Raw genomic sequence first — 12,222 nt, 5'->3', positions numbered from 1 at the left:
GTAGTGTACCAGGAACATATGTTACTTCCTGGCCACAATACGTTATAGTGCTAACATATCGAACTAAAGTGTAAATAGAGTTGAAAGTTCCAAAACCAACACTTCATTGCGAATACAAACGCCGATCAAGGAATATTACTAATTTGACATAACAAACGAATGAGGGACCCATTACTCCATGTTCAATGCAGGGATCACCACACTTTCACCGATACTTACGAACTCGGCACAGCTACTGAGTGAGAAACCGACAAAAGACTCCAAGTTTGGTACGATCTCGTGTGCAATGCTGTGCCTTGCGACTAGAGTGATGCCGTGCTCTGTGACATCAGTGATACTGCTCCACGTTGCCGCTCCACTGCTATCGAATGTGATGCCGTTTAGGGTTCTTACGGCTCAACTATCGAAAGCGATGCATCACGACATTCCTACTTTACTGGTAAAAGCGGCCCAATGTGTATAATGACTTTTGGGTCTCATTCATGCATTCACGAACCACACTAGATACCGCTATTAGCTCAACGAAACGTACTATTCAAAGAAGAACACACATTTTATGTTTTGTTGCCGGGCTTTCGTGACTTTGAAAATCGATTCCAGACGTTCAAATGGAAATAGTGAATGGAATGACCAAAGCTTAAATCCTAAGCCAGCGCCGAATTTGTCTTCTTGGCAGGATGAGATAAGGTACAATGTTTCTGCTGTGGACTGACACTTCGCGAACGTTTGAATGAAGACTCTTCTTACTTGCGACATGACAGATGGTCTTGTGGCTGTGACTACCTTCCTTTGATCAGTCCAGAATAATATGATCCTCGTGTAGGATCCTTTAGAAGAGAACATTCGTAATTTGCCTCCTGTGCTACGAGAACGAATTTATAGACAGCTCTTAAAGATTCAATTGAAACGTAAATAACAGTTACATCCCACACGACATAGGCGTTGTAACCATGGTGCCAGGGATGCTATAAGAGAATTAAGTGTTCTGAAAATGTTCAAATGGTCAGACATTGATCATATTAAAATAAAAATTATGAAGTTCAATGTTATAATTTCTACTTACGACGTGGCGGTGGGTTCAATGTTACAATTTCTACTTACGACGTGGCAGTGGGTTCAGTGTTACAATTTCTACTTACGACGTGGCAGTGGAACACAGAAATCAATAGAATTCAGACATAGAGGAATGCACACAAACAAAGTTTGAAAGATGTTTCTCGCCTTAAGAAGAGACTTTATCACGGCATATAGTGTATGAGTTAGTGACTGATTTGGTTCCATATAATTCACTATCAAATACCGTTTAGCAAAAGTTATACTATTTCTTAAAACAAAATATTTCAGTGAAGGGCTGATATAAAACGCTTACCATACCATATTGATTGAGAATATTGTACACTTACTTTTGGTGATTTTAATTTATGCCACATTGCTGTATGTAGTTATTTGCGCCTTATGTGTTTTCATGCTTTATTTTATGAAATGCAAGTATGTTCTTATTTCTTGTGGTTTCACTATTTTAACAAAAATGAAATATGTATCAAATGCATTAAGTGGATTGAGTATTCGATGGTATTCTCAGAATTCTCAATACCATTGTTGCAGTTACATTCTCCCTCTTATTCCTCAGATCTCAAAATAATCGATGTAAAGTTAGATCCAAAACGTGGGGTGGGGATGGGCTTGTATCTTCGCCATACCATAAACACGTTAAATTGATGGACTCAGTGGTTCCGGTTGAACCGAACTCTGTCAAACGAAAAAAATCACACTTTTTTGATCGTCCATCCCAACGTATCGTCTGGGTATTGCAAAGAGTGGCAATCGCCTTACTTCAACAATGTCAAGGACTATACATTTCGTTTGTAGAAGGCATTCCTCGCGAAGACGATTTTATCGTGACTAGTGCTCCCAATTATTTGAGTGCGCAGAAATTTGTCTCACCGTTGGTGCCAAGAAAGAGATCATGTCATTTACACATTCTATTTGATGCTTATCTGAGGGAAAATATCTAACCACACAATGTTCTTCTTTTTTTTCAAACATTATTCAACAGAACTTATTTTTAATATTATCCTCCTGCCAAACTGATTCGTGCACTGTATGGCATCAGCCGCGAAAACAAATGCATAAGTCCCGGTGTACATATTAGAAACCAGTATCGAAGAAGAGTTTTGATGGATTACTTTAACAACACGTCATTTACATCCAGGGATCATTCGCATACCCCAACAAACCAAACGCTTTTATGAAACTAAAGGTAGCATTGTTACAACTGGCAGACCCATTAATGGATCAAACCAAAAAGAAGAAGAAAAAAAAAAAAGAAGAAAAACTATAAACAAATCATTGTGAGTCCCGGTGGAAGTAACTTAATATAAGGTGTCATTATCGTTCCTTTCTAAACTGGGATCCTAAGGCCGCGTTAGCAACCGTGTTTCCCAATTTGATGAAAACATGGAAACTCATTTCTCAAATATCTTCTCTTTCTTTTGCGGCAGAGACGACGTTTTCTTCTTTAACCACTGCTTTTTCTGACAAATATTACCTCGAATTCAACCATTGAAAATACCTCCTTGTCGAGTGCTGCCAGTGGTAAAGCTGACAAAATGAGCCGACACCCAGTGGAAGCGAATTTCAGTATAAAAGAAGTGTGAGATACAATTTAGTTCAGTGTATTTGCTCTTGAAACAAGATTCTAGGAAGAAGAGGCTCATGCCGCTCTCCTGGTTATCCCAATACACGACTTTCCTCAAAAAATGGAAAAGAAATGGATTATCTTTTCGTTGAGCTAAATATTGCGATGGTATGATTGTACTGATAAAAACTAATCCTCTGATGCGGAAACAAATTATCAAGAAAGCACGTAATAAAATGAAAGAAACCGTCAGGATGCTGTTCGTCAAGTGGTGAAAACAAAAATACAGAGAAGCCAAAAAAACCCAGAAGACGTTCTTGTTCAGTTTGCAGAATGTCTACCTATGCTGATAGGACCCTTGATAAAAGTAGCTGGTCCATTGCTAGGATTGAGTTCTGGAAATTTTGAGTAGAATCAGTGAAAGAACATATAAAGGACAAACCTTCCGGAAATTACACCTTTGGATCTTAAGGAAGGATTCACTTTAGTTCCATACAAATGATGGATAATAGAGCGTTATGTTGAATAGTAATCAAAACACGGGTGCCATCTCCGTGTAATTATATGGAAAAATTTTAACATATTATTTCCCGATTTTCTCTATAATGCCTGTTGCACCTATGGTAATGTTAAAAAAGATATTCTGCCACGTACCTAAACTGACAATTATCGAGGTCAACTCTAGCAATGCTATTACGTAACCCAAAATTGAGGACTGCCACTTCCAGCAGTGTACCACTTACCTTCAATGTTAATCATATGTACCCTTTTAATATAGGATTTCCCGACTGACCTCATACCAGTATTGCCATGCAAACCTATATACTAATGTTAATTCCAATATGACCCCCGCCCCCAAAAGTAAAACGTACATAGAAGTTCTCCCGATATATAACGCATAACAAGATCGAAAATACCGCACATTCTGGCGTGAGACATAAATGTTAGCAACGTACCGTGACTGGGTTCTGGTTCGTTCCGACGCGGCACCCGTTGTGGCGCATTTTGCCTTACAGCGACCACAGTAGTCAGATCTATCAGCAGAAAATAGAGGATGACATGATAAAAAACAGAGAGAAAATAACAGACAACGAATACTCCATAATGTCACGATATCAAAATGAACGTACCTTTCGAGTCACCCGAATATCTTCTAGTCCTGATTTTCATGTAGAGATGACAACTTGGCTGGAATAAGTAGTGGATCAACCAGTCGATGACCTCATCACGTATAGCATATTACATATGGTTTGAAGAATTCAAGCAAGTATCTCCTTTTTATGCATTATTGTAAAGATACTTGACTGAATGTATTGGTTTCAAGTATTCAGACCACGAGGGAATAAATCGAAGAGAATAGAGTTGCCACCTCCTTACGCCGTAAAACAACTGATGCATATTTTACAGGCTAAAATTAGCCAAATGTGTCCTGATGATTTATGCGGCTCACATAAGTGAATCGTAGTTAGTTCTATGTGTGTATTGTGTGTTATTTAGGAATTCAGATTAGCCCATAGTTTTACACGGAAATAGGGTCATACGGCAAATCCTATGTTAATGTGATCCATAGACCTACATGGAGATGACACTTGGTGGTAAAAAATGTTCATGAATCAAAAGTGTTTATAGGGTCAAACGTGTTGTGGGGATGAAAAAGGAATTGTAATTTTCAAATATGCTATCTACCATCCAACAAAAACCATAGGATATAAAACAAGGGGATGAAATTGACACACACTTTCACACACAACTATCAAACACAACCGTAACGAAGTGTTTATAAACACACGGAAGTATCCCTACATACAAACATAATATCACCTACATGGGCAATGACCTGTTTATATGACCTGTTTATATACAATTACAAACCATTTACATACAAACATACCATGAAACACAAAATAGCAGGATAGTGTTAATACACACGCACACTAATAAAAGAAAAAGGATAAAATGATATTTTAAGTTCAATTTGTGAAAAATGTATAGACATATAAAACCACGTACATACACAAGCACATAAAAGACACAAAAAATGTTTTGGCAAATAAAATTAGCGTTTCCGTTTTTTTTCTAGAGTTCTGGAGACCCTGAAAAGGGCTGTTGGGGTTCTTAATCAAAGGCTACATATCACATACTATACCGATTCACCGATCTTCTTCGCTAACGTTTTCGCACTGCCAAGCTGAATACTATTATTCAGACATATCTTTCAACATTAGTTCCTTTCATTCAGATAGCCATGTCTGTAATCTTGATGATGATCGATTATGCCTTCACATAGACTAAGTATTCTTGGTTAAACATCATGATCAAGACATGCATAGAAGATTCTACGGTGGTACACATGGTACACATCTTGACTTCGTCATGAGAATAGGTGAAAGAACGTGACGATTCAACTCTCTCTCTCTCTCTCTCTCTCTCTCTCTCTATCTATCTATCTATCTATCTATCTATATATATATATATATATATATATATATATATATATATATATATATATATATATATATATATATATATATATATATATATATATATATCATAAATCCGGATCCAAAGGGATTAAACTGTTCCATCAATCTAAATGAAGGTTTCAAAATTCAGTCAGTATCTTCCAAAAAGTATCATTACATTCCAGATATGCTAACACTGACTCCAAAAACGTTCAAATCAAGGTTTACACGTAGATGGTTAAGTTTAAAGAGTTCAAGTCTGAAGTGCCTATAAAGAAAGAAGCAATTTTCATTACATAAGTACGGTATTCCTTGTTAAAGTCACAGAAACGACAATGTCAAGGCAAAGAGGAAGATCGTTTCAGACTCTCCATTACTCATGATAGTTTGAAATCTCCTAGCTGGATCGAATTTAGCACACCGCCAGAATTAATACTGTTGCAAGTCTTCGAAGAAGATCAATACGTTCAACAATCCAATGACTAGTTAAACATGACTGACGAAAAACCACTCTTCACGTGACACATGTTTCATTGTCTAGAGAAAGCGGACCGCGCAAAGTGTTATTAGACGCAGTACGAAAAGCAGTATTGACCAAAGTAACAAATGACACAAGACCAGATGTGCTTAACCCGTGCAATAGTCCTTGGTCGAACGTACACAGAGAAGAATGAGACCGAAAAATGTAGAAGAGTATGGAAGTGCTCTCGAAAATTGGACAAAGTCAGACAATGAAAAGAAGCAGGCGCTCTTTTACAACAAGGAGGCATTTCTAAAGAGAGCATTACGACATTCTTTATATGTAAAACAAAACGTGCTGGCACTTCGCCAGTAATCTTGGCTTTTCCCTAAAAGGACACCATGATAGTATCAGCAACAATGCCCATTTTTCCGTATTGAGACAAATCTTGATTGCATGTTAAAGCAAAACCGTTAGGAACATCTTTGCTGAATTATGCATACGATGATGCCTCTTAAATACCACATACATAATTACTGGTCGGTGACAAGACACCACTCCCATTATTTGAGATTCCCCCTCAGTTTGTTTCATAGTTGGCGCTGGTATCACATTTCCCCTTGGGTGTTTATCTGAGGAACAAAGAAAGCTATACAACATCCTGCACTTCTTTTCTTTCAAACAGTAGCCAACATGACATCCTTTCAGTTTCCAACTACTGCCAAACTGATTCATGCATTGTTTTGGAGCGTTTTTCGTCAAATGGCGAAAAAAGAAACATATGAATCAAAAGAAAAGAAATGCTCGTTTAACAAAGTAGATTTTTTACCCAGTCTGATAGACCCTTGTTAAAAAAATGGAAACTCTTTGACTGGATTTATTGCTGAACCATTTTTTAGATTAGGCATGTGATAAGGAGGAATAAAAGATGAAAATGACACACAATGATATAATTTTGATAGGTCCTTCTTAAAAGTAGTAGTTCTTTGATTAGATTTATTGATGAACCATTTTGTTAGATTGGGCATGAGATAAGGAGGGAGAAAACGAAGTTAAAATGATAAACGATGGATATAAATCTGTCGTTGGTTAAAAAGATGATGTTTGTACCTTCTTCAACAGAAGATAGAAGGAAAGAGAGGCAGACATAAGTTGGAAATACATCTACCAAGTATTGATTTTTGGATTGCCGATTCGCAAGTCCTCGACTATAAAATGAAGTATGCTTCAGGTCGTTATACACAGCAGCAACGTATCCTTCTTCTAGTTCCTCTCTTCAAGATCTACAAAAAACTGCCTCTTTGGGAATGACGTGCTCCTAAAATTCAAATCGTCTGTTCTGCTAAAGTTTCTAGAGTTTTGTGTCATTGGATCAGCCAGTGCCAATTTGAGTGTACCGCATAGAGACAAACAGTTGTAAATAATTAAAATTTGCAGTCATATTGGTTAGCTTCTTCCCAATCCTTCCATGAAACATGTTACCGGCATGAGGCCAACGCCTGTCGTTACTTTCCCAGTCAATATAACAGCAGCGTACCATTTATCGTAACATTTGAAAAATCATGTTCCCTTGATATCGAGTGACTCCTTGGAAACCAGAAACATGAAACTATGACTAACCATTTGTATTTAACATTATCAAGTGACACGTGTGCGATCATTTCAGAAAAAAATACCCGATGTTATTTCACGTCCAAATTAACTCCCAACATACAATTGGACCACAAAGCTCTTTGGGAAGCTGCTTTGGTAGAAAACATTCATGCTACGCTAGGACCTGAATATCAGCGAAGGCCAACGGACTTTCATCTTCTATATACTGACAGAAGAAGTTCAAGAACAGTGGACAAAAACCATCCTCTCAATTTTGAATATAGAAAGCCATCACCAGTCAATCCTTAACTGTTAACTGATACCATGATAATTCCTGTAAAAAATTATTGCAATGCTCAAACTCTAGTTGATGCGATAGCCACTAATGTTAACGATCGTCCTTGGAAACATCTCGCAAAATTCTACTGATTATGTACCATAAAATTGCTCATGGTTTTAAATGCCTTTTCGTGTTGATAAACTGCTCTATCGCACATAGTAGGTGCAGAGGTTTTCGACAGTACTCTAGGCGTTTTGGATAGTACGGATATTAACAACAAAGTGGATCTTCGATAGTAATTAAACTGTGCGTTTTGGATAGTACTCAAAAAGTAGGTGTTGTGCAGTAGGATGTGCGTTGGATAGTGTGTTGGATAGTACGGCACATGTTGGATGGTAATCAAAACACCGGTGTTGCCAGTATATGTGGTGTATGAGATTATAGATAAAACTTTTAACATTACCATTCCTGGATGACCAAATTTAACATTGGACCCCATACAAACTTTTGACCCTCGCAATACTTTTGACCCCATAAACAGTTTTGACATCATAAACAATTTTCGCAAGCAAGTGTCATCTCCAAATATGACTATAGACCATTTTAACGTAGTATTTATTGTCCGTTTAGCTCCAAAATGGCATTCTAATATTAAATCTATGGGTAATGTTAACATGGATTTTCCTTACATATATAGAGTGACACATATTAAAGTAAGTTCTTACTTTGCAAACCCATTTAACTACAAACAATGTTTCCATTTACCTTCGATGATCATCCCATGCATCATTTTTATGTAAGATTTCCCGTATGTCCCCGAACCAGCATTCCCATGTAAACCGATGGGATAATGCTAATTCCCGTAGGACCCTTAATGCGTACGTATAACTTCTCTCGCATATTACACATAACCCGTCGGGAACATTGTCCGAGATGATGTAAATAATTACTTTTTTTATGTTAGTGATATCGGTCTATTTTCTTTTATTTTTCAGTTTTGTACAAACTGTAAATGTCAAGGTATGAAGGGAGATAATTATATGTGATAATTTTAGGTCAAATTGCTAAACGAGTTAGCTACCTTACATTCGTACATTGCATTCGCGATAGTACGACCATTCTGTCTAACTATACTAATGTTTGCCGACATCTCTCATTCGTAATAACTCGGCTACTTATGAAACATGAATTGACTGAAAAATTGTGAAGGCATGAGACTATTGTTTCATTTGTGACTTATTCATCATTCCTACGGTCAATTCAATCGCAAAACTTGCCCAAGTGGTCCGGATAGATTGTTCTTTCTTTATTTGTGGGGAAATTTACGCGCGGAAAATGTCAAATTAACAAAGCCAACTTGCACATGAAATATATTTTAGTCCAGCAGAAATAGCCAAATTTGTATTAATGTTGTAACGGTTCACAAAGTAACTCGTGCATTGCACATTACATGATCGAAAATGTAGCCAATCATGGTGTGTAAAGCAAAACATACCGTGTCGTAGGCCCGTTAGTGGTTCGTTGCGGCACAGAAGTCTTTGTGACGTACCCTGTCGTAGGTCCGACAGTGGCTCGTATCGGCACAGGAGTCGTTGTGACGCATTTTGTGTTACAGCCACCGCAGTAGTCAGGTCTGTGAGTTAAAAATAAATAGCAGAAAACATGAACAAACACAGAAAGAAATATAACAGACGACGAATATCCTTATCTTTTTACAATAAAACAATGTACGTACCTTTTTCGTCACACGGATATTGCCTGGTGCTGCTTTTTCATTAGAAGAGACAACTCAGCTCCGTTAGGTAACGATCAACCAGTGTATGACCTCGTCATGTATAACACATTTCATATCGTTTCAAGAATTCATGCAAATAGCGTTCTTTCTGAATGTAATATTATTTGTTGATATAAAACCGTATAACATTTTTGAGCTCAATAGATACCTTCTTTTTTGGGGGTGGGGGTGGGGGGTGGGTGGGCACCAGACAGATGCCCCTCCCCATATTTTCCAAAAAAATAAAAGTGTTTTTATGTTTATGTGTTTCCCCCTCAGATGTGTTGTTTGCTCGATTAAAAAAGAATTTTTTATCAAAATTTTTATATATATATATATATACATTGAATTTGTTATGGGATATTTATTTTCTCCCTAGTGTTATTTATAGGCTTGTTCGTCCGAGCCAGGTTTTATTCCCCTTGCTCGAAGTCCCTTCCCTAGAAAGTTTTTATTACCTTTGCTCTAGGTCTCCTAGGTCTCAGTGTTTGCTATGTGTGTTAGTGCTATATTGTGTATTGCTATATTTTCTGTATGTTTGAGACAGCAAAATTATATCAAAGTTCTCCCACTTGTCTTATTTTGTTTATTTTGGATTTTTTGTCCATTTGGAGACGAAGAAAAAAAATGGTTTTATTTATGACATTTTTAAATGATTTGGTTCTTCAATTTGGAATTTAGGCGAGCGGAACGGTGTGCTACGTTGTAATTTGGGGAAAAAAGACCTATTGTTTTATTTAAATGATTATATATGTCGTTCCTCGCATTAAGGCTAAATATAAAAGGAGGTAGGCTGTGCTGGAGTCAGGATCCACACTTCTATATTAAAAATGTATTTCTCCTGCCTCGAGTTAGGCGTCCTCTTAATTGTTTTTACTACGTCTTAAGAAAATTCCAAAAGGGTTTATAAAATTGCTGATATTGTGGAAGATAGACTATACAGTACGGGAGCTGTATAGTTAGATAGAAAGGGTCAGCGGGGTATTCAGTCATATATATTGCCTGCTGTCCCCTGTGTTCATGTATTTTCTGTTTAAGTTCTATGTGGGGTGTGCTTTCCAAGACTCTTTCATAGGCCTGTTCACTTCGCGTACCGCCATGTGACGTAGCCCCATGACGTCATTGCCTTGTACTTTCCCCAGATAGGGTTCCCTGTCCTTCCCCTATTTCCTTTTTGTATTATTTAAAAGATTTTGATTTGCCCATGGGATTGGAGAAGGGTTTTGAGCCCGGGGACGAGTTGAGGGCCCTGATACTACAAGGCGAGAGATGGGGGCCGGGGTCCAGCTCGCATTTGCGTTACTCGCCCCTAGCGGGCGGTATTACTGAACATCCTTTTTCCATCTCTCCCTTCGTACCCAATGGATGGCAATCAAAAGATCCCGCTCCCATCCCTATTCTCATCACCTCTCATTCCCCCAATGGGCTACAGAAATACTTGAGATAGGTATGATTTATTTTGCTAATTTTATTTTATTTATAAAAATATGCAGATACGATTTATTAAATTTTTTATTTAAATAGTTAATTCTTTTTATCTCCCTATAACTATAACTTGCCCACATACCCTTACTGTATCAACTATATACCTTCGTTCCTGCCTATTAAATGAACAGGCAAACACTAACACCATAATACAAAAGTCTAAGCTGAACATTGACGACAAGTCTGTCCCATATTGATGGAGAAGAAAGTTGACATTTGAACTCGACTTGCATAACATTTATAGCGCTTCTTTGAATAAGACTGAGTTCAATTATTTCGATCTTTATATTCATTCAGATGATATTAATATTCAACAACAGACTGATTCCCAGATATAAAAGTTATATTTAATAACATTTTAGACGTTATAGTGTCAACAATTTCGTACTGAAAACTAGTCTTCTAGTTCAGTATAAAATACGCTCTAACGTTTATGTCACCAAGACACTACAGAGCATGATGATCTAGATCAGGCAATTTCACTGTCTTGAACATATGGTACATATGTTACACACTCTGGTTTTAAAGTGTAAATACCCAGGGTACATATGTTACTCTGGTTTTAAAGTGTAAATACACAGGATACGTATGTCAAACACTCTGGTTTTAAAGTGTAAATACACAGGGTACATATGCTACACACTTTGGTTTTAAAGTGAAAATAACTGGGTACTATGAGGTGCAGAAATATGATACATCATAAACGAAAGTACGTTATATTTGTTTTGTAATGTCTTAATTACGACAGGTTTTTATTTACAACAAATGGATTTTCTTATTTCACACAGGGTTCTGTATGCTCTGATGAAGTACTTCTGAAAGAGGGACAGGTATAAGGGGAAGTTGTGATGACTGCTCCGATGTCCTTGAGAAATGACCGTGAAACTAGTCCAAATGACACTTACTTTAGTATTATTAAAAGGGTCCAGCAATCAATCATATCAAAGGAGCTACCACTGTTAACAAAAAACCTATCAGAATGGGTTGAAATCTTTCTCGTTGAACCAGCCTTTCTTTTCTTTTGATTAATTGTTATGTTTCTTGTTCAACATTTGACGAAGAACGTTGCATTGTTTTCCTAATCGTTGTTCATGTACCTTGGATATAGGTAACGTTCCTTTCAAAACATTCAAACACAATTCACACACCGTTTTAATAACTTCATTTGCTTATCATTGAATGTTTGTTTTTTCTCACCACGGTTCGAGTTATATATATATATATATATATATATATATATATATATATATATATATATATATATATATAATTTAAAAAAAAAGAATTACCAGTTTTCTCAGCGGTAAAACCGGCTACTTAAAAAGAACCATGTACTTCATATACATTGTTAAAAGATCTTTCCGTATCCTTTAACTTGGTGTATGATTATCAGATGAAATTTGGGTTGAAGAACATACACCATGTCATTACTTCAAATGAACATATTTCAACATATTGTACTTATCGATCTGCTGTCTGTTTTAGCCCGCGAGTAGCGAAACTAACACAACGTATTAATTTCGGTCACAT

General features: G+C 36.9%; 1 protein-coding gene across 1 annotated transcript in view; it reads right to left on the bottom strand.

Moving 5' to 3' along the window:
- Positions 1-12,222, bottom strand: part of LOC149797087 (uncharacterized) — a 32,314-nt gene that overhangs the window by 14,206 nt on the left and 5,886 nt on the right. Inside the window, exons 4-5 of the mRNA XM_089961761.1 lie at positions 8,929-9,066; positions 3,595-3,672 (exon numbers count right to left, since the gene is read on the bottom strand). Coding sequence (XP_089817887.1) covers positions 3,595-3,672; positions 8,929-9,066 — 216 coding nt within the window. The remainder of the gene's footprint in view (positions 1-3,594; positions 3,673-8,928; positions 9,067-12,222) is intronic.

This window comes from Sinohyriopsis cumingii, chromosome 6 (genome assembly GCF_028554795.1).
Source record: "Sinohyriopsis cumingii isolate HCF-2022 chromosome 6, ASM2855479v2, whole genome shotgun sequence".
In the NCBI taxonomy this organism is placed as follows: Eukaryota; Metazoa; Mollusca; class Bivalvia; order Unionida; family Unionidae; genus Sinohyriopsis; species Sinohyriopsis cumingii.
Note: the sequence above shows the minus strand (reverse complement) of the source record. Positions and strands in the feature narration are given on the sequence as shown.